The sequence below is a fragment of the Haemorhous mexicanus genome, chromosome Z, assembly GCF_027477595.1.
Source record: "Haemorhous mexicanus isolate bHaeMex1 chromosome Z, bHaeMex1.pri, whole genome shotgun sequence".
Taxonomy (NCBI): Eukaryota; Metazoa; Chordata; class Aves; order Passeriformes; family Fringillidae; genus Haemorhous; species Haemorhous mexicanus.
In genome coordinates, this window is record NC_082381.1 from 65,108,431 (window position 1) to 65,133,895 (window position 25,465).

Sequence of the window (25,465 nt, forward strand, 5' to 3'; positions counted from 1 at the left end):
AGAAATGGACTTTATATCAAATGGGTCATGCCATACTGAAGAGGAATAGGCCTGGAATGCTTTTATTTATGATGCTTTCCCATGAGATTGTAGTCCTCTGTGCCTGCATCCTGTGCAGGATGTAAGAATAGAAGAAACAATGATTGAGCTTTATTTCCATACTTTTTCCTAAAATGCATGCCAGACATCCTTCACTTTAGTCTTTCAAATCAAACCTCAACCTCAGTGTTGAATGTCACGCAAGCTACATTGGAAGCTGTTTGGGAAAGAACAGAATTAAGCACAGCGTGCTTTGCTTGGCCAGCAGTGCTCCCAGGTGGATTGGCTCCAGAGGAATGCTGAGCTGTATCCGAAACATATATTTGACATCTGAAATAATAATATTTTTCAGGAGAAGTCATTGGCTGTTTATTGTTTTGCTGATCTTTTGCTGCTAGAAGGCCTGAAGATAGATGGGTACTCTAAGCATGATGGTTTAAATATAGTTTTAGGGTATGTCCTGATTCAAGTCTGAAATTGCCCTTAAAGCATGTGGGATGACTTGAGGTGTCAAATACAACACTGCTCTGGCCAGGAAGGAGCTACTTAGCAAACAGTTTCTTATTATATTCCTGTTGAATGTAATTACCTCTTGCATTTCTGTCACTGAAACATCAATACTTGAAGTATTGACTGGGCTAAAGGCCAGGAAGAAATTAGTGGTAGAGCTAGAACTAAAACTTCTGATTCTGACCTGAAAAATAAAAAGGCATAGATTCCATTACTTACACCATTTTTTTTGGTGAAAGCAGACTTGTGCTTGTTCCTGCACTAAATGAGGTTAAGAACAGCTTCATTTAAATTAAGATGCTAAGTGATTCTTATTCATAAATAGCAGTGCTTGTAGATATTTTTTTCCCTGAAAAATTTAGTTTTCAAATTATCTTTGCAAGAAGACCACTGCTATATCTACCCAAACTATCCCTCTAGAAGCTGGACTGCTTCTAAACATTGTTTTCCTAAGAAGCAGCAGAATAACAAGCATGCTGTAAAAGAAAAAACATGCTATTTTCAGATCTGTTTTTCACAGCATGTTATACATGAGCCAATCATAAAACAAGTCCTTGGAACATCTGCCTGATATGAGATGCAGTTCTGTGAGTGATGCTTTCTATTGAAAGGAGTTTTACCTAGGAACTGCTCTTTCTCCTTTGTTTGCCCCTTGCTCCTGATGAATTCAGTTTTCTTAACCATGGGGACCCCTGCTTTTGACTTTGTGTGTTTTCTGAAGTTCAAGTTACACAACAAAAGCATTAAGCAAGCTGTTTCAAGTGAAATTATATGTTAATTCAGGGAAGTGTCTTTGTGTTCTCAGCAAGACTAGAAGAACATTTTCAGCACCATCTGGTGGTTAATAAGTTTATCCAAACAAAGGAGTATAGGAAATACCATACATGATTCAACATCCTTCTGGAAGTGCTGAACAGCAAAAAACAAAAATTCTTTAATGTTCATAGCACTCTTTCTTCTTGAATCTTTTTGTTGTGGTGACCCAAAAAAGAGTCAGCACCATCAGCTACTGATTTCCATAACTGTTTGTATGACACTCAGCCTTTCAGACAGGATTGTGTCCCTGTCTCAAACTTGGAGCAAAATCTTTCTTCACTCAGGAAGACCGGAAGGCAGACCAGGGTAACAGAGGAACCCAGTTCATTACTATAGTCTTCTAAAATCTATGTGCTTTTTTGCCCCCGAAAAAGCTAATTTACATTTTAGACAGATTTGAAATATAAGAATGGTATCAGCAATGGTTTTGAGAGGCTGTAAAGGCAGGTTGACCTACCTGAGATCCTTTGTTGTGTTCATCCAGATGGGGGCAGGACAGAGGAGTAGCTGTGGGAGCAAGGAAGATAAATGTGGGTTCCCTGTGCTCCTAAATACATACAACAGCTACACAATACATGCTTTGAAATGTCATTCCATAATTTGCTAGTAGCAAAAAATCCCCTTTACAACAAAACACAGAAGCAAATATGCTTCTCTAGAAACAAAACCCCTAAAACAAAGCTCATTTGCAACAAACGATGCTGGGGTGAAGTAAGTTTGAAAAGAGGTGAAAACCAATCCTTATGGAAGAATGTATTATTTAAGTACAGTTTTAAAAACCTACGTTTTTTTATTCTTTCTTGCTTAACTCACTTGTTTATTGAATTCAACTGATAAATTATAGAAACATCAACCCTATGTAGATAATACATGCCTTGTGTTTGGAAGCTACTGAGAAAATATGTATGTATTCAGCTGTTTTAGTTCCAATAGCACCCCAGAGCTCTAGGAATGAGTGAAGGTATTTTTCATGCTACATTTAAATGAAAGTATTAGTTCTTGGATAGAACATTAAATCAACATTCTTCATTTTCCAAGAGTAAAATAGCTAAAGACACAAATGTCTTGAGAAGGTGTTGGGTGGACTTGTTCCTCTACCCTTAGTAAGAAGAGTGTCAGTGATTTATGTGTTCTTCTGTTAGTAATTACAGGGGTGTAATTAATGCAAGTTAAACTAGAGCATAGATCCAAAGATATAAGCTGTGCTAAAATGCTTTCAGATCTTGATTTTCCCCCAGTATTGGCTTTTGCATTTCTTTACCTATCATTCACTGAGGTTTTTTTCCTTGTATATACATCCCCTGTGACCTGAGATACACTGAGAGTACCTCTCTCTTAGAGATGCTTCTTGGAAATAAAAGATTTCTCTTTCTGTAAGACTTAAAAATACAGAATAAGAAAAGAGAAGTGTCAATTTATTCTGTATTGCCACATGTAAGTCAAAGGTTAAAGGACAAGCTTCATAAAAGTGCTTTTGTGCAGAAAGCAAACTTCTCACCCACATGCAGAACTTTAAAGCCTAATTTTCTTCTTTGCAGTTTATATCTCTTCAAACTAGGACTCGCTCCGCAGATCCAGGACCTTCTGGGAAAAGTAGACTTCACAGGTAAAAAGATGCTTATCTAATCAGATGTTAGATGGTTTTTTACACTGAAAATCTCTAACATTGTACAGTATTTCTATTATGGCCTCTCTCCTCTGACAACATTGTTACAAATTAAACAGGTGGGAGGCTGCCCAGAAGGGAGGGAGTTTTCATTGAATACTTGTCATATCTTAGAGTCCTTCAAAACAGGGAGGAAATCTTCTCAGAAGCACTTTCAGAAACATCTTTGTAGGGATGGTTATTCATAATGAAATTGGCATGCTTCTGTTCTGACAATATTTCCTTTTTTTTTTTTTTTTTTTTTTTTTTTTTTTTTTTGGTCTGAATAGAGGAAGAAATCAGCAACATGAGAAAGGAGCTAGAAAAATACGGTATACAGATGCCATCTTTCAGTAAAATTGGTGGGATTCTGGCCAGTGAATTATCAGTGGACGAAGCTGCCTGTAAGTGTGACTCCTGTTCGCTACTAAATGCTTTGACAGAATGCTAAAAACACATTTTCTGTGCTCTCATTCACTTAGTTTGCCACCTCTTAGTAGCTAGAAAGGAAAGAAAACAAGTTTTCACTACCACATTGCTTCATTGTTAAAAGGCCTCTTCAAAATTTGCAGTCTGAGTTTTTTTGGTATCTCCATTGACCCATGAGAAGTGCTTCCAAAAGCAGAGATTTCTCACTATATTTTGATGGTTTTGTTTTTTATGTTTAATGTTTTCTGGTAGGTAGTGCTCCTCTAGAATAATGAATTGACCTCTGTGAGTGCCTCTGCACCATATGAATACAATGAAGACAGGCATGGCATCATGGTGCCTTCTCTGTGCCCCCTCTTTTTGTTTTTTGCCTTTTGCAGTTTTCCTAAAACACCTAAACAGGTTGCTGTGAGGAGAAGTCACTGTTCCAGACAGTCAACTCTTTCACATATGGTGTTGTATATTTGGAATATACAAGCTTCCATGGGTAGCTTTCAATCTGTCTGGCCACTGGTGTGTGACCCATTGCGTGGTAGAGCCCTGCTGGAGGGTAGGCCCTGCTGGACAGTTAGGGTTCTTTTGAGTCTGTCTTGAACAGCTTCCATTCAAAAACAGAATTAAATGTTTTTTCTGCTGCTCATGCCTATTCATGTATAAGTCTTGGTGTTTTTCTCTATATCACTTTTTTTTTGTGTGTGAAGTGATACATTCCTAAAAAAATTGCTTGAATTTAAATGATATGAAATCAAGTGTGTTCCCTTAAATCAACACTTGAGCTCTAGTTATTTCAAGATCCTAGTCTTTTCAGAAAGGTAAACTGAGAAACAGGAGGGTTGTCTTTGCTACTTTATTCAACCCTGCAGAATGGCAAGCTGGTTCATGATATTACTTAGGCTCTGAAAATTTCAGCACACTAACTTAATACACACTTGATGTTGATTCACATTGTCTGTGTTGTATTTTTTGAAGCCTGCTTAATATGTGCATGCTTCACCAAAGCTAGATCTTAAAATGCTGCTTTTTGAAGTGGCAGGAGTTTTTTTAGCAGATTTTTAGATATTTAGTGACTACCAAGCATTTTTTCATAGGTCTCCCTCCACTAAAGATGAAAGGGCTTCTTCCCCTGAAGAAGAAACATCCTTCACTGAAAGCCTTATTTTAGTGTGTAGGGCTTCCTTTAACTTGGGAAGTGTTTTCAATCTTAGAAAAGCAGGGTTTCCTGACACTGGTTCTGACCCTCTGAGCAAGGATTGTGCTGCAGATAACATGCCCTGCCCCACGACAGGAAACATCTGCTGTGGGAACCCTCACACACTAGTGGGGTTGGGTAATGGAGATCCTGCCAAAGGAAGGGGTCTACCATCCTTCTTCCTAAGTGGAGTATGCAAAAGGAGATGCAAATGTGGAACAACTGCTGATGACTCCTACTCTGCTGCCAGCAATAGTATGAATCAGCATGGGAAGAATAAGTTGAGGTGCTTTCACAGAGAGCTTATTCTGCAAGGAAACCTCTCTCTTATTTTAAGCTTCCAGCCTGCTCTCTCAAGTCCAATCAGGCTTCTCATTGTTTCTCTTGGTAGGTGGGTCACACCTACCAATATCTGTTTGATTCTCTCCTAATCTTGAACATATCTTTTGACTGCTTTTTGCTAGCTCCATTTAGGTTACCGAAGCCTCTTACACAAATGTGGAAGAGATAACACTCTTCCTATGTGTTTTGTTATATAAGGATGTTTGGATCATATATGTGTCTAAGGACAGTTTTCTCAGTCCCTTGGAGTGGATATGGATGTACACAGAACCACAGAATGCCTCAAGCAGGAAGGGACCCACATGGACAATTGAGTCCAAGTTTCTGATCTGCACAGGATTATCTAAAACTAAACCATACAGCTAACAGCATTGTCCAGATGCTCCTTGGATGGACTCTGTCAGGTTTGATGCTGTGGCTATTTCCCTGGGGAGCCTGTTCCAGTGATTATCACTCTCAATGAAAAACCTTTTCCTCAGGCTCAGTGTGAACTTTGTCTTCTCACAAAGTTCGATGACAAATGAAACCAGGGTGCTTTTCTGCTTGTACCTCCTGCACCATGCTAGCTGCTTCTACTGCCCAGCTGTATTCTGCTGAGCTAGAGTAAAACAATACTAGAACAACCTTCTGGCATGAGCCCAGTGCTGAGCACTGGATTATCCACCAACAGCTATGGAAGTTCCAGTAGCTGCCATCTCTGAGGGTGTATATCTTCACTTCATCCTTCATTTGCCCCTGCTGAGTGTTCAGTGATATGATCTTTTGTCTGACTTCCCTAAATTTGTGTGCTCCTTTTTTTTCCTAGAACCTCAAATTCTGAAGCATGTCTGCTTTCTTTTATAAAGTGAGAGAAGTTTAAATCTTTTAGACTCAGATATTTAGACCTTCAGTTAAACTTAATCCAAATACAAAAAACCTCTTTTTACTGCATGCTTTTCTCATACTTTAGCAACACAATGCAGGCCAAGTAGAAAGTAAGTATGGACAAAGTAAGGAAAGATGGTCATTGAGCTTTCCCTTTACACATCTCCTTGGTGGCATGAGAGTAAATCCTAGGCAAGCTGCTGTGCTGATAAATGGGGAGCTGCAATATTCCTCTTTTGGGATATGATCTAGATACACAGTTTTCAGGAATTTTACGATTTGTGTAGTAAAGTCTGTAAAATATTTGAGATTAATGTGCCACCAGACAGGCACTGGATTCTCTTTGTGGCATGAAGATCCAGATAAAGTGCAGCTCTAGTGCAAGTCCTTCATCTAGACTGATCTTAGGGCCAAACGTGTTCAGGGAGTAATTTGTGGGGTGTGTTAGCTACTACTCCACATCTAATTCAGCTATAAGTGGTTTTGAATTTGTACACTCATGCAAATTTACAGTGTGAAAACACATGAGTTTTTTTTGTGACTCTTAAATTCTTGTAGTCATCTATTTGTTTAGTAGAGGAAGCTTTTTATTTCTCAAAGGAAGGGCTTAACACTTAAGCTGATCAGTGTTGGTGGTGAATCCTATGGCACTCTTTTCCCTTTTTCCTGTGTTTTGAGGACCCTGAAAGGCCTGCTGGATGTTTTTTGCCTTTCAATTCCTACATGTAATTGCCTTCTAAATAAAATAGGACTTGAATGATAAAACATAAATAATGTTTTATTTTCTGTCAGTAAAATATTAACCATATCATGGTTAACCTCAGCCAGCAGCCAAGCCCCACACAGTCCCTCACTGACTCCCCAACCAGCACGATCAGAAGGGTAAAAGCAGGAGAACTCATGGGCTAAGAAAAAGTCAGCTTGATAGGAAAAGCAAAGGCCACAGACACGAGCAAAATAAACCAAGGAATTAATTCAGTGCTTCCCATGAGCAGGCGGGTGTTCAGCCATCTCCAAGACAGCCAGACCCCATCACATATGATGGTGACTTGGGAAGACACACTCCATTACTCCAAATGTCCCCCTCTTCCTTCTTTCCCCCACTTTTACACTGAATTTGGTGCCACATGGTCTGGAATATCCCTTTGGTCAGTTTGGGTCACCTGTCCTGGCTCTGTCTCCTCCCAGCCTGCCAAGCACCCCCAGTCCCCTCCCCAGTGTGGCTGCACCAAAAGCAGAAAAGGCCTTGGCTCTGTGCAAGCCCTGCTCAGCAATAACAAAAACATCTCTGTGTTATCAACTCTGTGTTCAGCACAATTCCAAACACAGCCCCATGCCAGCCACTGAGATGAGAATTAATTGTGCCCCAGCTGAAACCAGCACTCCCCTGTTTGGGGGAAGGGTGAACATGGAACAGACAGCAATGTGCCACCTTTGAGTAAACACCAAGTTCTGCAGTCTAGGGGAAAAATGGTGTGGAATGTTTAAATCTGCAAATTATTGAACATAAATCCAACACTCCTTTCCAATAAATCAGAAGAAACAGTGACAGCTTTGATTTTTTTTTTTGCTTCCTGAAGTTTAGGACTGTGCTTTCAATTTTAGTGCATGCAGCTGTAATAGCAATCAACGAAGCTGTTGAGAAGGGAATAGCTGAGCAAACCATTGTGACCCTGAGGAACCCAAATGCAATGCTGCTCAATGTGGATGAGGAGCTGGCACAGGACTATCAGAATGAACTCTTCGATGCTAAAAGGAAGAAAGAATCAAATGCAAAACTCAAGGTAGTGGTGTTTTATTTGTACTCCTAGTACACGTGTATCTTCATGTTTCTTGTCATGCTATAGCATTATTATTACTCTAAAAATTAATTTTTAAAATTATTACAATTAGGAAGAAACCCTCATTTTTAAGATAAATAAGAGAAATAAAGGAAATTAAATAAGCTAAGAGCCAATTTTATAAGAATATGATTACTATGAGTATGATGCAGCTTAACTTTGCCCAAAGGCTAAATATACCAGAAGACTAAAAATTAAAAAAACAAACTAGTTTTCTTCCATTAATTGCTTTAGGAGAATCAAATCTACTCCTTAAAAAGTTGTAAACACAATAATACCCTTCTTTGAGTATAAAGTATAACCTCTGCCACAGATATTTAATGTGAAATTATTTGCTGTGTTCTTTTACATGAGAGCTAATGGCCTCTATGACAAAGTGCTAATTTCCTCAGTTCACTTAGTCAACAAATTGCTTTACAAATACATTCAGCAAATACTTCAGCTGATGCAGTTTTAATGACTTTGGCTAATAGCTTTTCTCTCTGCAAACTGTTTCGTGTGAACTAGCAACAATTTTGTTTTCTTAGAATGGCACAATTTCTGATGAAGAGAGAGATGTCTACGAGGAGTTGCTGACACAAGCTGAGATTCAAGGCAATATCAATAAAATAAACAGTAAGCTATTCTGGATCCTCGTGGAAGTATGCACAAAATATGTGATCTCCCAGACTCCAGAGGAACGCAACTTGAGTCCACCTGAACAAACAAAATATTCCTTTGGAAATTTGTAAAATATGCACAAGTGGCTAATATCTGTCTACAACTGTTTTTGTCATGCTATTCCTTCTCTACTAATCTTTGTGGGGGGAGGGGCTAATTTCTGTTCATGGTTTTTGCTGTAAGGATTCCTCAGTTCAGCATCAAATCATTTATTGCTTGCTCTGTTTCTTTATGTTCTTTTTGTGTGCAGAATACTGTAAATTTTGACCCCCTCTTCTATATAGACCCAAAATTCATTCATAAACTTTTGCTTAGCTGTGGTTGAACTGCTTCCACCCAGGCTCACACAGAGCCAGAGACTCCCTTTGTAGGATTGGATATGAAAGAGGTAGTTCTCTGCTAGATAAAGATTGCCACCCTAGCTGGCTCTTACAAAAAGTGAGATGCTGACAGCAATGGACTTCTTTTCCTCAGGAAAGCTGTATTTGCTGTTTATAGGCATTGTTTTCATTTCAGTTCACATAGCTTTAGTCCAAGTGAATGAGGCTATTGACCAGCAAGATGAAGGGGCACTGATGGCAGGCTTGAACCGCCCTGCTCTGAGCCTACTTGAAGTTCTGCCGCAAAATTCCTCATGGTACCTATTGCAATTGTGTGATTCTAAAGAACAGAAAATGCAGGTAATCAAATTGAATAGGTACTACGTGTCAGTTTGCACATTTTTTAGCTGGGTTTAATCCAGAGAGAAATTGTCTTTACTCTGCCTTTCTACATCATTTATGAAAAGTTTTATAAAGATTTGAGAATAACTGCTAATCAACACCAAAGAGCTGCATTTGCTCTAAAGGGCATGGTATCCTTGTGAGTATTTACTAACTAAGATATAGGAAGAAAATTTAAGGTATAACATGCAGCCCCTAATATTTTGTTTCTAAAGTGAGTTGTAACTTGAGTGCAAATAAAAGTAATCTTGAATCATTAACATTAAAATAAAGGGCCAATTGGGTTTTAAGGAGAAAATCCGTTAATTTAAGTAAGACGAAAATCACAGGAAACAATTAATGCTGTGTTTACTGAGCCTTGTATTTGATGCACAGGCGATAGTACAATCAAATTCCAGTGTACAATCACCAGACTTTATCCCTTATCTCCCATCAAACAAAAGCATAATCAAACCTTGTTTTTCTGATCTGTTAGATAGCAGGCATTCCAAATATGCTCGACAAAACTGAAATACAGAAAGAAGTTAGTGTTGCCAATGCGGAAGCTGAGGCTCACAAGCTTAGTGAGTAACTGTTTTAATACTCTTTACCATCACCATTTAATTATGTTAAGATAATTGAGTCCACCATTTCTTGCACATAAACAAGGTTTCTAAAACTGAAGCCACGTGTTGCATTTTACACTCATAATCTTTCTTCTCAGTGTCACAATTGCCAAGTCACCAATCTGTGCTGCATTATTGAGTATTTAGGTACTCTTATTGAAAAAACTGAGATTTGAGCTACCGGCAAGCACAGCAGCAAAAAGCTGAAAACTTGATGGCTTGAACAAGTATTTATCAGTACAGTATTAATACTCATTTGGGAGCAATGACCATGCTTGTAGAATTAAGATGGAGGATTTTTTTTTACATTGCAGGGAAAAATTTTTCTCACTTTCAGACACATGTCATCTAAATCTAACCTATTCTTAGTCTGTTAAGAATGCCACAAAACGCAAGTAAAAAAAAAAATATAGTTAAAGGGGATCTAAATTTGCAGTGCATGTGTTGCTGCTTTTGACTGGAAACTTCTTTGCTAGGAAGTTAATCTTTGGTTGATCTGCTGTCATTTCATATGTATCTGGGCATGGCTATTTTGTCTCTGGTACTGTATTCAATGCTTTGAAATCCAGGCTGATTGCTTTTGTGATGTGCCTTAAAGGCTATATTGTCAGCTTAAGTCAGAAGATAAATTTGACTTTATACCTTAAATGTTAGCCTGTTTCAGATTAATTAGCCATAGTGAGAAGTATTTCAGTATACTTCACTATATTTCGATCTATCAGTAACTCTGAAAGAGTTACCTCTTGCTAAAGGAAAGGAAGAAGATATGATGTGTGAAAAGCATTAACAGCAATCTGGAGAGTAACTTAGCTCTTCTGTTTGGCTTGAGAAGAAAAAAAATAGTGGCTTTTGTTATCAGACTGTGAGCAATGTAAAATATGTTTTGCAATTTGCACGCTGGGTTTCAAAACTAGAAGTCAGTAGCTTGGTTATTGGCTGCAGAACTAGTCTAGTCCATTTGTGGACCTTGACTCCTTTCCTCTTTACTTTTTTCTTTAAAAAAGCATGCATGCATGCTGTAGCTGTGAGAGCCTTTCCTGGTTGCTAACTTTAGGAATAGCCAATAGAGACAGTCTTCAGGGACAACGTGGCCACATATGACTATGCTTCAGAGAAAATTACATGAGAGGAGAGGGGCTTTTTTTAGGTGGGCCTGGCCAAAAGGTTTTCAAAGAGTTTGTTCTGTATAAGAAGCTCTGAGAGTTGCTGTATACATGAACTGTGGATGGTGTCTTCTGGAGAAGAAGTCTTGTCTCAGATTTGGGCAATCAGTGGTAACTAAAATGTTCCCTGGGTAACAGTACACAGAAAAGCCATGCGATAAGGCAGAGGAGTGGGGCTTATTGATGGAAAAGGTATTTGCATAGTTGCTATTCTTCAGTTGGCCACGTGTGCTCTAACCTTCAAGGTTGCTTCCCTTTCTGCCAGACCAGTGTGGTGCCTTGTACAGTGTGTTCCTGGGTGTGTCCTGGCCTGCCTTTCTTCACAGATGGCTCCTCCAGGTGTGCAATTATGGTGGCAGTGACTAAGCTGAGGGATGTTGTAATGCTTCTGCAGCTGCCCAAGTGGGAAGTGTTTTTCAGCATTTTTCTGCTGGGCTTCAAACCTCTGACAAAGTCAGTCCAGCAAAAAGCAAAACAGACAAGTTATTGAGGTACTGAAAAGGTTTACACTCATACTCTCATATTCCTCTATTTGCCTGTTTAAATTAAAATCTGAGCTGTAGCAAAGGGATTCATTTCTAGATGGCAGTGCCTGTAAGGACTAAACTTCCACACTGGTAGAAAAGCAAACAGGTGTTGGCCTGCAGTGCAAGTTCTAGAAACCATAGCATGTGTTTTTTCATCAGTTCAGCTACTAATTTTCTGGCAGAAAATCCCACCCCTCTAATACAACTGGCTGATGTCCACCAGGCTTCCTGAAGTAGACACTAATAATGCTGGTGGTGCTTCAGGTGCTGGCCTGTTTTAGCTAGCTCAATTAGATCCTGCCAGGGGAAGAGGTGAGAGAGGAAATTTGGTGCAGCAGGAAGGGAGCATTTGGGGTGAAGCAAAACTGAGGTGCTGGAGCTGACATACACAGCAGAACCTGCTGCAAGCACACCCAGGAGGAGTTAAATCTTTCTCTGTGCCAGGGTGGGGTCAGCTCCTTGTTTTGTGTTAGAGGTGCAATAAGCAGTCTCTCATTTCTGAAAGTCCAGACATTTTAAAGTCCTCCAGTCAATTATTTGCTCAATACCTTTGAACAGAGACAGTTTTTGCAACATTCAGCAGTCATATCATTTTACAAAAATGTTTTTTTCTCTTATGGCAGAAAATTATATTCTTTGTAATAACCTAATTGTCATCTACATGGCATGAAGAGCAAACAGCATATGAAAATTAATAAGCTTTTTTCCCCTGCTGTTCTTTAGAACTTATAGCGGTTGACAATATAAATACAGCAATTCGTAACTGTGATCCTAGTCAAACACTGGTTGCACTGATGAAACCCGAGGCACAGCTGCCTGTTGTTCACTCATTTGCTGCTGCTGTCTATCAGACTGAGCTGTTCAACCTCCAACAACAGAATGCTGTGGTAAGAGTGAAAAGCTTACAACCTGCTCATTGATGTTGTGTAGCCAGACCATGAAAGAGCACAAACATAGCATGTTGTTGTGTAAAATCAGACATAATTCTCTTGCCATGGTGTTATGTATTGCATGAATCATTTTGGTTGAAAAGGCAGTATTTCATTGCAGAGTTTGTCTCCTGCCACACTTCAGTCTGGCTGAGCTCTTGTGTTGCAACAAATCAACTGACTTTTTTTAATTGTTGCATGCTCTTAATGAGAACTAACTCTGGTTTATGTATTGTGTAGAAAAGTAATGAGTAGGATCAGAAGAGATGAGATTGTGGGGCAAAAGAAGGAAAGGCAGACTGGATGGAACACAGAAACCCACTCAGCTCCACCCCCCTGTTGTGTCAGTCTGGCATGCCTGTGACTTAGAAACTTTCCAGGCTTCTTAGATCAAGCCCATCTCCTTGATGGTATCTAGAGTGTGTAACTCAAATCTGTTACACTGCTTATTAGCTTCCTGACTGCAGTACATTATTGTCCTACAGAACTACCTGGCACATGATGAACTGTCTATTGCAGTAGAAATGTTGTCAGCTGTTGTGTTGCTAAACCAGACCTTGGAAAATAAGGACATCCTAATGATAAAAAATCATCTCAGAAACCCATGCCTTGGCTTCAATAATCTGGAAGAGGAAAACTTGCAACGGTAAAGGTTCATTTTGTCTTGTCTGGATGAGACTTGGCAACTTCTGAAAAAAATAAGTAGGCTTTTTTTTTTGGGTGGGCTGTCCTGTGTTGTGGCTGTGAAGTTGAAAGAGCTTCCAGATAAACATCTGTGGTTTAAATTAATAAGGGAGAGTGCGACAATTGCTGTACTAGTTGAACCTAAATATAAGAAATAACACAGCTTGAAGGCTGTAGACATGTGAGTTGCAGGGAAAACATCCTCAGAAAGCAAACATGAAGATCTTACAAGGATTTTTGCAGACACTAAAACATAAAACAGCTGTAGCTGGAACCTGTTAATCACTAACCATTCTGCAATTCTGAAAGATGGTCTTTGGAATGAGAGTGTTTAATGCCTCAAGGTCCAGGTGATCTCTTGAGCCACGGCCAAGCCCTTTTTTCCTTGCTAGATGAGTGAATACAATGCTGTGGCATACACATATGTTCAACATTACATTATAGCCTTCACTTGGCTGTCAGCTGCTTGCCCTGTCACTTGCCTGACTTACCACAGACATGCTGTTACTGCAGTTGCTCTCGTCTATGAATAAAAAAATCAGGCAACACAAGAGACCTGTGCCCCCAGCATGCAAGGGAGAGCATGGGAGTGTGGACCAGTTCCTGTCTCTTGGCACAGGCAGTGGAAGCCTCCACATGCTTCTGGAAGGCATTAGTAGGCAAAAGGGACCACAGAAGCTGAAGATCTTCACTAGGTTGTCAGAGGACATGAATCTGCGAGTGGCCCTTGCTGGGTGTCTCAAAGCCAGGAGGAAGGCAGTCAGATTAGGAATAAGAGGCCAGTGTTTTGGTGAGAGAGAGAAGAAGAATGACGTAAAATGAAGCAAAACTAATCTGCTACTTTGCCTCTGCTGATGTGAGGTGGTGCTTGTGAGCAAGAGAAGCAATGTTATAAATATGCAGAAATGGCCCTGAAGTGTCCCAAGTGCAGCATTTCTGGTGATGTTTCTGACCCAATCTTTAGATTACACAGTCAGTGAACACAGATGAAACAGGTAGGAATTGGTTGGACTTGACAACTAAATAAAATTATATTATGCCATTATGTTAACCTGTGGTGCCAACCATATGTTGAATAGTGCAGGAAGCTTTGACTTGCACAGTACCAGAAGAGATACAGTAGAACTAGAAAAATTTCATTGAGTGAGATGCTGCCCAATGGCTTTCTATCAGGAGAGATGGACTTGTTTGGAATGTGTTTCCTGGAAGAGAAAATTTAGGGGAAGTATATCATAGGTCTCCAAAACTGTGAATGTTGTGGAGAAGTTTAATAGAATCAGTTACTAGATTCTAGTAGTTCTAGTTGCTTGGGGATTTTTGAGAATTTATTAAAGTAAATATTGGACCCTATCAAATATAAAGTTTATTGCTTTTTAAAAAGCTGTCATCTCACAAAACTCATAGTGGGGCTAATTCCTCAATGATACATAAGATTTTAAAATAGGACAGGTAAATTAATGGAGTGTAGCCTTGTTTGCAACAGTTGAAGTGATACACAGTCTCCAGCTCCAGAAACCCTTAAACACAGGCCACTAGATGCTGGAAAGACAAATCAGATTAGCAAATTATGAATCTCTCATATTTTTTTTTTCTGCCAGGCATTCATACCTCAGGCTTCTGATGGAAATAGAATATATGTATTTTATCTGACATACTGTAGCAGTTCTAGGCTTGATTTGGGAATATGAAAATTATTTAACTTATATATATGTGAATTTGCACTACTGTGAAGTAGTGCAAATGTGAAATACTGTGAAGCTCATCTGATCTGTGAGCTTTCTAGGAAGAGTAGACACAGGATACAGAGTCTGTGCTTGGACGGTCATGAGCTGTGGGAAGAGGGATGAAATTATATATTTTTTAGTCCCTTGCCCATGGTTCATCATCTTTCTCATAGAGGTAGCGGGAGATGCTACTACCTAATAGTACTGGCTGAAATTCTGGTCTTTGAATTAGTGTCAAGAAGACAACAATAGCTTCCTAGAGGAAAAAGCTGACTAATTTTCCCCACATTTATCTGTTGCACCACACAGCAAGTTGTATGTACGTGTGTGTATTGCTATCATGCCATATAACTAAGAAAAGTTCTCCGAATTGCAGGGCCATTTCTTCAGATCCTGAAATGCATGTGTAGAACAGGCAGCTTGCATGTCTGTATAATTTCTGCCAAGAGCTGAGTTTGTCTGAAATTGAGTCATTGGAAAAAAAATACTAGTCACTAAATGATGGATGATACATCTGACTAAATCTTTATGGCACTTTATCTTATATATGAAATACATTTATGTATTTTATATCTTCTTATAGTTATGCTGATACACTATTGTCTATTAAGTCAGAGGCTTCATCTCAAGGCCAAGATTATTTAAGCTGGAATGATATCCAGAACTGCATTGACATGGTTAATATGCAAATTCAAGAAGAAAATGAAAGTAAGTAATTCTTCCTCCACATTGCCCGCAGAGGTCATAGACAGGTCTTTGGTATGTAAATCTATGAACTGAGCGGCCTCCTTCAGACACTCTTGAAAAGAGAAGAGCATTTAAAATTTTTGAAAGCCTGATGATCTTTGAACGTCCTTGAAGTATTCCTGTTTGTTTCAGACAGCTGAAGGACATCACAGGGTGCCTGCCTTCTGCAGTGTTTAAAATGCAATGGTTCTGCCTGCTTGGCAGTGTCTTCCAGCCCTGGATGGTCTCACTTTGGGCACTGTATGTAGAAATTTGAGGCTATCAAGTTATGCCAGATTTGCTGAAGCAGGAAGAGGCAGCTTTCAGACTGCCTGCCACTTTGGAAGCAGTCACAGTGCACTTTGAGAGCCTTTGTAAGCCTTTGACACAGGCTGCTCCTGCCCTTCCGGGACTGCCATTAGTGTCCTGCATGCTGCTGTTTCATACCTGCAAGGGAAATTTTATATTGCAGAATTTCTAAAACTAGCTGGATTATTGCTTCCTAAATCTAGTCCAGTGGATCCTCACAGCTTGTTTGCCATGTGTACCCTCTGACAAGGTGGGGTGCTGAGCAGTTTATTTGATCCGCAGAATTTGTCTGAACCCCTGCACTTGTTAGGAGTTGGAACAGACCTTGCAGTAGCAGTGAAAGTCTTCAGTACCAAAATAGCTGCTCTTGCTCTCAGTGACACTGACCTCTGCCTGGGAATGTTTAGAGAGGGCAGATGGGCAGAGAGAAGAGGAAGAAGGGAGAGCTCTGTTTCTTTAAGCAAGTCCCATATCTGCATAGTCCCTCTTTTGGACCACCTTGGAAAAATTGCTCATTCCCCAAGCCTGATGATGACCTGGATCTCTGACCTCACCAGGTGGGTTGTGCTGGGTCTAGAGACACTTGTAGAGGGAGCAGGGATGTCATTCCTCTCAGGTGATGGTGAAACCATTGACTGATGCCTTTCTGTGGTCCCCTTTAGGGACTACATGCAATGCATTTCAGTTTTGTTTAGGGGCAGGAGGAAATCGATTTGAAACTGGGGGCCCAGTCTGAAGAAAATAAGCTAAGGTTTTATTAAATACATTTGGCCTTACTTCCTGACTGAAGTACCGAGTGCCACTGGTCATCATTGTTAGATTGGTTGTTTCCAGAGAAATAACAAGAAATGAGGTTAAGCTGCTAAGTAATGCTGTAGCTGGGAGTGCAGTATACATGTATTTGTCCAAATCAGGCTTTCAACTTATGTGGTCTGAAATCGCTTGAAAAATTTTCATCACTGTCAGCCAATATGTTAAACATATTAATATGTGACACCCAACTTTTTCTTAAGCTTAACGTAGGTGCTTCCTCCCAGAAAATAGAAAAATCTGTTTTCTCTTTTTTGTCAAGGTTAATTTTGATTTTTAGGAAGAGTTTTATCTAGATATATCAATAACTGTGATGGGAAGGAAAGTTGTATGGCATCAAAGAATATAAGAACAAAAATAATTTAAAATCAGTTGCTGTTGCTGCCTCTGCTTCTTGTTTCGTGATTTTTCTGTTCTTCGTGTTACTGCTTTGTTTGTGTGTGGTATCCAAAAAGTTGCAACTTTCTTTGATAAGTGCATCTTTAGTAACTTTTCTGTTTCACAGGAATCATTGCAATTGGACACATTAATGAAGCGGTTGACCAAGGAAATCCTGATAAAACTCTAGAAGCCCTGCTATTGCCCACAGCCAAGCTGCAAGGTGTGAGACCAGTAAATGCAAGGCATTATCAGGATGTTCTGCACCATGCCAAAGCACAAAAATGCAAGGTTAGAATTTTTATGGTTGTTCTCTGTGAGAAGGAAAATGCCAATTCTTTTCACTTGCTTCTGTGTCCCTGTCCTGGTCCCCTGATATTTGCATTATCTTAGCCCAGTGAGGTTGTAAATAAGCGAGTGACAGCAAACTTGCACTAAGTAAGTTTGTACTATAACTTATTCTGACTGGCAAAATGGATTAATACTCAATGTATTAAAATTAAGACATTTTCTGCATATCTCTTGCTACTGCTGTAATCTCACTTACTTTAATTCTACTAGGTTGCTGCCGCTATTACAAAATATGGGCAGGAAACAATACTCAGTTAGGAATTTGTATAAGGATACAGTAACAGGACAGTGTCAGGCAGATAGCTACAATATGGATGGAAAGTGAGGTTTTTGCCAGAAAGAAGTCACAATTGTAATGGTTTTTAACAAATCTTTGAGAAGTATTTTGAGGAGCCTTCTTTGCTTATGTTGTTTTATTATAGTGGAGTTTTGTACATACTTCTTTTACAGCTTTATCATGCAATAACAAGCTGATGGTCTTGACGTGCCTTCAGTTTAAACCTATCTCAGCTGATGTTGCTATCTGCTTCCCCAAAAGCGGTGGCCTGGTTAGCATTACAGCATTACAGTGCAGGGAAGCATAAACAAAGATCAGCCTAGCAGCTTGCAGGATGTGACTGAACGCTAGTAGCTAAAGCTACTAGCACAGCACTTAAAATGTTCTGGAAAACGCACTTAAAATTCACACAATGTGTCCCTGAGGCAACATGGTGAGCTGGGGAAAGTCTGCAAACTTTGGCTTGTAAAGCGTCTTCCAGCATTTATGTCACCTCACCTGGAGTACCTGCTGTGAAACCGCGCTGTCGGAACTTTTGAAAGGTGTTTACACAAATCAATTTCTCACCAGAGTGCCCAGTTTTCACTGAGCCCTCAGTGCTGAAAAGCCTTCTCCCTCGCCTGGAGAGGATTTCATGAATTCTGACTTCACCTGTCCTGGATGGGCTGGGATCAGTGTTTGTGCACAGTGAGGGTGCTGGCTGCACAGTGCTGACCCAGGACATGCCATGTGTATGCACAGAGAGCCAGGACATCCCCAAGGCACAGATCTGCAGCCTACAGGTGCCTGCTCACAGCAGTCCTACCCTGGCTCTCTCCTGCCAGCGGCCCCCATGCTCCCCAGATGCAAACCTGATGACTACTCCTGGTATGAATGTGCTCATAGGAAACAAATGAGTGTTTCCAAATTTTGGAGCAAAAATTATACAATCTCTTTGAAGTCTTCTCATTATAAGATTTTTGATGTTCCCAGAGACTTCAGCTGGCCTTTCTTTTCTGAGCTATTTTGGTTTTGCAGTCTTTTGGCGACTACTTAGAGCACTTTGTGAACAGGAGTGTAGCTCCTGTTTCAGAAGAGAACAAGACACAGTGCTCCCAAAAGAAACACTCAGATGCATACTTACCCTTTACAGTGATCAATCATAGATATGACCATTCTTTAGGTAAAAATACGATTTAGACTGACATTTCCTAAAAAAAAAATCCAAACACAATTGTAAAGGTAGTGCAATTTCTGAAGTCTATTTTCCACTTTTTCTGATCTCTGTTTATAAAGCAGATCTGTCAGAATTTGTGTTTAGCATGTTTTAAGAGTGAGCTGTGGTAAAAGGAAGTATTTGATTTACAAGGATCAGATACGTCTCCCTATAAACTTCCTGCCCCAACATCTGGAAGACATATGTGTCAAACCTACTCATTTATTCTAAGCATCTTGTTGTCACTTCCCCATAGCTGTGGTGATCTGGGGGAGTCTACACCCAAATCTGCCAGAATGAATTATCCTTATAATCAGAGGTCCTTATCTCAGATCTGACCTATTTGTTCCTTGCTTGAAACTGAAAATGCAAACCTGAAACTCATTTTGTCCTGTAAATCTTAAACCACAGCTTTTAACAGTTCTGAAAGCCTTTTCAAGCCAAGTGTATTCAGGTCCCAGTGAAGAGTAGCCCTGTCTTAAGGGACCATATTGTGGATAGCTGGGAGGTTAAACAGATGGACCAAATTACTATGTTTGGTTGTAGTGTTTTTTGTGTGATAGGTACAGAGGCTTTAGTTAGGTTCACCTCATTTTTATTTTCAACAGTTGTGTAATATTTGAATTATTTTAGAGTTATCTTTAAAATTTGTTCTTATGTATGTTGAAGAAATGGCAGGATTAAAACTAATTTAAATTAAGAGCCAGAAGAAATAGAAAAAATGAACCCTCATCAGGCTGCAAATTCCCTTGAGGCATTTTCCAGAGCAACTCATTTTATTTAAGTAAAGTTTTTTACAATACTATTACCAAAACAACATAAAACATTTTTATCCTCACTTACGTGCCGCAGTTACAAATTCAAATGACAGCCACTGAGGTAATTTTCTCGGAACGCTGTATATAAGAAGATTTTGAGTTTCTGTAAAGGTAAAAATTGACCCATTGTTTTACTAGTAGTCAATGGTAACTAGCTGCAGTATTTGTAACACTGTAGGTATTTCCTGTGAGGATGTGGAAATAGAGAATACTACAAAATAGCTTCCCTGTTTTGCTTACCAAGCAAGATTAACATATGCCTGGATTTGCACTGATAAGGGTGAGCTCCCAGCAATCCCTATGGGTTAGGGAAGTGCAGGCGCTGACGAAGTGGAAGGACAAGTCTCCAGTGCAGAGCTGGTTAGGCAGCCTCGTGGGAGAGGTAGCCTTGGAAGAGTCAGGTTCTGTGTCCATGGTGGTAGACTTACTGTTTTGTGAACCTATGGGGACTCTGTATTTCCAACATCCAGGGCAATATTTCCTCTTGACTGCTCCCAGGCAAGTAGAAAGTGCTTATTCCCATTTTCTCCAGGCCAAAAACTTGTTTTTGTAACACTGTTCCTTCAGCGACTGTCGGCTGAGAGCTAATTTGAGGTGTCATGAATTGTCCTAGAAGTGCTTTTTGGATGCTGACTCCTCTTCTGGGTTTTAGAAGCTGTGGTGAAGGATACTCTGGCAGCTTCTCCATGGCCAGAAAGTGATCTCAGAAAGAAATGGAGGTGCAGAGCTACTTCCCTGACTCTAGGTACACAGGTGTTGCAACACATGTAATAATGTTACAGAGCTGGAGAAGTGTATTTTTGAAGATATTCCTTGTGTGGAAGGAAGTAAATTTATCTGAGATTGTTTTCTAACCCATTTTATTTAAAGTATAAATGTCGCACCTGAGATTTGCTGCTGTCTGTGTTAGTACTGTACAAAACCATAATTCCAGTAATAGAAATAAATTCATTTTTCCCTGGATATTTTAACCATTGTCAGATAAATATTGGATTGACTTCTAATTTTTGACATCAGAAAATAAAGGAAAGGATCAAGGCAACTGTTGAGGCTGCTAAGACATAAAGCAATTAGATAAAAAGAATACAACCTATCTGTGTTGTAATAGTAATAGTTGATGTGATGGATAATAAGGATAATATTGCTTGGCACAAAGCAAATGGCAAAGATGGTAAGAATCAAAAGGCTGACTTTAACATACCAGAACCATTCGTGAGTCTTGAGTGTTCGTATAATTGAGACATAGCAGAACACGATAGTTGCAAGCGGTATCAAAAACCCAAACACAGCTAAGGACCCATAGTAGTAGAACTGGAAGGAAGACACGGTTTCACAGGTGCTGTGCACATCGTGGCAGGTATAAATGTCCAGCTGCTTCACATAATAACTTTGCTGCATGATGGTGAGCGGGAGCATGTACAGGAAGACGACGGCCCAGACGGCAGCGCAGGCTGCGATGGCGTAGGCGCGCTTCGGGAGGCCCTTGTAGGTGAAGGGGTGAACGATGGCCAGGTAGCGGCTGACGCTGATGCACGTCAGCAGCAGAATGGAGCAGTACATGTTGCCGTAAAACACCACCGTGGCCGTGCGACACATGGTCTCCCCAAATATCCAGTTGTTCCCGTTGATGTGGTAGGCTATTTTGAAGGGCAGTACGATGCAGAAGAGCAGGTCTGAAACAGCCAGGTTTGTGTAGAGGACGGCAGTGCACACAGAGCGGATCCTGAAGAGTAGCATCCACAGAATGATGGCGTTAGATGGTACACCCAATAAAAGAGCACTGAGGTAAACGGCAGGTATTAGCTTGGTGCTCAGAGAGCTGGTGAGGTACTCCAGCGTGGTGTTGCTCACTTCTGTTAACGTGGAGTCATTTGACTTTTTTGAAGTGCATTTGTTTTCTCTGATATGGATGGTGGTTGTTGTTTCCCCTTCTATAGCATAAGGGGGGATGTAATCATAGTCCCTCGCGGAAATTCCACGAAAAGTTTTGATAAGAGACACTGTTTTAATTGCAGAGCCATTCCGTGAAAATTCTGAAGCTTAGAAATAAAACAAAGTGAAAATTGTTAAAAAGGACAAACTACTGTATTAACAATGTAACTCACCTTCAGGAGAAAAGAAAGATAACCATCTCTACATGAAAAGCAATATAAGTTTAAAAGATTTGGGGGATATTCACCTCTGCTTTGGGTGTTCAAATGTACAGACATCAACCTTCATTTATCTTTTCACACCAAATCTTGAAAATTCATCATTAATGTAGTGTTAGCTGATCTTTCTGCATTTTGAGTGGTTTTGGTAATCTTTAGTGAAAAACATCAGACACTTTTGTAATGCTTATGACCAGTGGAGGGTTTTACCCAGTAGTAGGAATGTTGGTCATTCATCATATAAGCAGTCTTTGTTTAGGCTTGATCAAACACCATTACTATCCTTGTCTCACTTCACATATGAAATGAATGACTGCAAAAGATGCAAAAAGCATTATCTAGTCTAATGCAGACTGAAACTTTCAAATTAGAAAACTGAAATTGCCCTTGTTTTTTTTGTCTCACATGAGAAATTGTTATTCTTCAGCTTCTGACTAAATCAAACCAGATCTTTTCAGGTTCTCATACCTGAGCAAGGCTAATGTCTTGAGAATTGAAAACAAATGGTTTGGCAGGTATTAGGTGTGATTTACTGGGAAGTGAATAAAACTTTTCAAGCAGCAGGAAAATTATCTGTGAGCAAATTTTGACAGCATGTGGGCAAAAACAGTAATACTAAATACTATTTTATTAACACCTGTTCCTCAGTCTTCAGTAGAAAACTTTGTAGAGATATTGACATCTTCACATGAAGCACAAATGTGTTCAAAATGCTTTATAAAGCCATGTGTTGTAAAATAGATTTTGAGCAGTAACAACTGTGTAAGTATTTGTCACTTGAATTTACTTAGCTGCATTTAATGCAAAAATACTTATTGTAAAGCCTTCAGCATGCGCCATGAAACCGGAATTCAGAATCAAACTGAAATATGGGTGAAAATCTTTACTCCTTTTTTTATGTTTCCATACTTGAATTAAGTAAAGATAATAGGTTTTTTTAAAGTTCACTGTCAGATTTACAGTAGAATATTTAAAAATTATGTAGTTTGCTAATTATTATTTTAAGTAGTTTTTTGATGCTTACTCCAGAGAGCTAGTTTTGATCACTCATTAAAAGTCATACATGTGCCTGCATCGGCTGATGTGTGTGTAGATAGATATGGATATAAATGCATACATATAGATATATGTATATTATGTATGTGTGTGTGTGTATATATCTACATATACCAGCTTTTCAAAATGAGCTTGGTTTGAAAACACTTTTAATTCTAGGAACGTTTATTATTTGTTCATTTCCTTTAGCTATTTATATCACAATAGTCATTTGAGCATTTCCTTCTAACAGCACCGTCTGTGAAGTTGTAAAACAAGACACTACAGGTTTAAAATTATTGTATTGTTACAAAAATACTAGATAAAAGATGTGTCTTCAGTAAGTGTAGAAAGTCCCCTAAAACAAAATTTTTTATAGAAAATGACTGGCAGAGGTAAGGTGTCACTGAAATGAAAGAATAAAAATCTGCTTTAAAGGAGACATCCTGGAACAGTTTTTTGTAATTGGTACATGCACATACAACTCATTTCAAGTTTGCAGCTGGTAGAGCAACAGCATTATCAAAAAGCGCGTGTTATTGACTAAAAAATGGAATAGATACAGATTGGAGGACTCACCTGTAGTGCCAAGACCGGAGCTAAAAGAGAGCAGTCCAGTGAAAAGCAGTATCTTCATTGTAGTGTGTGAAATCCAGCCAGCTGAACAATGGTGCTGTGCTAGTTCATCTCAAGAGGCGTTTTGTGGGGGTTTTTTCCCCTCTGTAAGGAACTAAAGAATGATTGATCTGTCCTCCAGAAGCATCCTGTAAGCATGAGGTTTATGGTAAGGAACTAATTTGTTCTTTGTCTACTACAGCAAGAGGGTGTGACGTATCCAAATATGCACACATGACTCAGTTTCAGCCTCAGCCCAACGCAGAGATAAAATTGCTTTACAGCAGCATTTTAACTCCTAATTCACCACAAGCCTGAAGCTGATAGGCAGGGTTCTACTGACATTTGTGCATACAGATATTTGGAATAAAAAGGTGTTTTCTGGAAAAATCAGGGGGTGTTTAGTAAATCCTCAAGGGTCTCGTCCAGAGACCAAAATGTCACGTGGCTGAACTCTGTACCCTTCTCCAGAGAAAAGCCCAGCTTGCGGAATAGTGTGATGATCTCAGTTTAGCAAAAGGCTGAGACAGAAAGAAGCCACACATACGAAAATGCCTTAGGAAAGCAGCATTCTGCTTTACTTTTTGCCTCCCTGCCCACTGTTAGCTGTCTGGCTCCTTCAATCCACCTACTTCCTCTCCTCCTCCACAGACTGCAGCCTCTAAAACCTTTCCCCTATTTTCATTTGCTGCTTTGTTGATCCCTTCCTTATCCCTTCCTTTTACTTTGCCTGGCCTTTTTTTTTTTTCCCCTCTTTTTTCCCTTCAATGCCAAATAGCAACAGCTTGTTTCAGCAAGCATAGTTTGCCCAAGCCTTGGTCTAGCTTCCAGGCTAGTTGTGAGGCTGCACTTGCTCTGGAGCAGTTTTTTTGTCTTTTATTGTATTTAATGTGTAAAAGCTGGATACCAGATTAGGAGCTCTCAATGCTTTTCTCAAAATTCAGTGGCAGTTTGGGAATTTATTACATATTGTCTCAAGTGCTAACTCTCACTTGGTAGAAAAATAAGCAGTATGTGTCCACTGTCCCGTGACTGTCTGACACCACTTCATGTTATTTATGTATTCTGCCACCTTGTTTAGATATATGGTGCAAGCTGAAGACCATGTCTTCAGTGTTTTTTTTCCCTGTTTTCTCTTTGTAGTTTCTCTGGATATCAGATTTTTTAGATCTTTGGCCTGAGGTTCAGCGCTTAACCAGGGATACTCATCGCAAAGCTGCTTCTTTGTCCACACTATTTTAGTCTGAATGTGTTTCCAGCTGTTTTTTTTCCCCTGAAATATTTGTGTGTATATTTTCCTAGATCTCTCTTAATCGATACATTCCAGCCTCTCTCATGATTAGTCTATTATAGGCCTGACACTCCTACTTCCTCTTCAGCATGAATTTCCCACCCACCTACTGGATTAGATTTTAAATATTATTTTAACCCTGCTTTATCTGCTGAAATGCTGGTATCACCAGTGAATCTGGGCAGTAGGGCTGGTTAGTGGGGATGTTGATCCCACTCTACTACACCTTCTATTTTAAATTTGGTTTAATGTCATGCACTTTAGGCCTGAAAGAAGAGCAGTGTTTATTCTGCGGCTCAATTACAGAAATGTTTGCATGAGCTATGTCATCATTACTAAAGCTGTCTTTCTATGAGAGTATTCACTGTTATTTTCTAATGTAACGTGTATTTAGATATACACAAGCATCCTTTCCAAATAAGGGATTTTGAAAGAAAGCCAACTTCCTGCAGTCTTCTGCTATTCTCTCCTACTATCACAGTGCTTCCTGGTAATGTGTGGTTTTATGTGACTCAGACTACTTTGCCTACATATCATGGAAATAAAAATGTTTCCATTTTTATTGATCTTTAGTAGAATTAATTTTATGCCAGCAGTATCAGCAAATTCTGTTCTTCTAGACATCAAAACTTTCATAAATTAGTATCTGAACTGGGTATTTTTCAAGTCAGTAAATAGAATATTAATGTGTTTCATTGATGATTTTAAACAGTCAAATCCTTTTTTGTGTTCTAGAGCTTTGCAGAGCAGAGATTGTATATTGGAGCTATATCACTGTATTGAGATAACTCTTATTATTCAGTTTTTTCAAGGCTTTTACT

The 25,465-nt window shown here is 39.4% G+C and overlaps 2 protein-coding genes across 8 annotated transcripts in view; one reads left to right on the top strand and one right to left on the bottom strand.

Moving 5' to 3' along the window:
* Positions 1-25,465, top strand: part of IQGAP2 (IQ motif containing GTPase activating protein 2) — a 122,838-nt gene that overhangs the window by 68,688 nt on the left and 28,685 nt on the right. The window contains exons 6-15 of one of the 7 annotated variants that reach the window (XM_059836464.1): positions 2,904-2,971; positions 3,301-3,414; positions 7,440-7,621; positions 8,203-8,290; positions 8,852-9,015; positions 9,533-9,620; positions 12,076-12,239; positions 12,767-12,927; positions 15,273-15,397; positions 17,040-17,203. In XM_059836464.1, coding sequence (XP_059692447.1) covers positions 2,904-2,971; positions 3,301-3,414; positions 7,440-7,621; positions 8,203-8,290; positions 8,852-9,015; positions 9,533-9,620; positions 12,076-12,239; positions 12,767-12,927; positions 15,273-15,397; positions 17,040-17,203 — 1,318 coding nt within the window. The remainder of the gene's footprint in view (positions 1-2,903; positions 2,972-3,300; positions 3,415-7,439; positions 7,622-8,202; positions 8,291-8,851; positions 9,016-9,532; positions 9,621-12,075; positions 12,240-12,766; positions 12,928-15,272; positions 15,398-17,039; positions 17,204-25,465) is intronic. The other 6 variants (XM_059836465.1, XM_059836466.1, XM_059836467.1 and 3 more) reach the window with 6 other exon arrangements.
* F2RL2 (coagulation factor II thrombin receptor like 2) lies at positions 19,493-23,552 on the bottom strand. The gene is made up of 2 exons (XM_059836474.1): positions 23,318-23,552; positions 19,493-21,592 (listed from the first exon to the last, which is right to left on the bottom strand). Exons 1-2 carry the CDS (start codon positions 23,373-23,375, stop codon positions 20,502-20,504), a joined length of 1,149 nt encoding a protein of 382 aa, XP_059692457.1. The 5' UTR covers positions 23,376-23,552; the 3' UTR covers positions 19,493-20,501.

What these genes read in the sequence shown, in the direction of transcription:
- F2RL2 (XM_059836474.1), bottom strand. Translation starts at nt 23,375, where the DNA reads ATGAAGATACTGCTTTTCACTGGACTGCTCTCTTTTAGCTCCGGTCTT. An exon ending in CTCCGGTCTTGGCACTACAG is followed by an intron (nt 21,593 to 23,317) that starts GTGAGTCCTCCA and finishes TTTATTTCTAAG; the next exon opens with CTTCAGAATTTTCACGGAAT.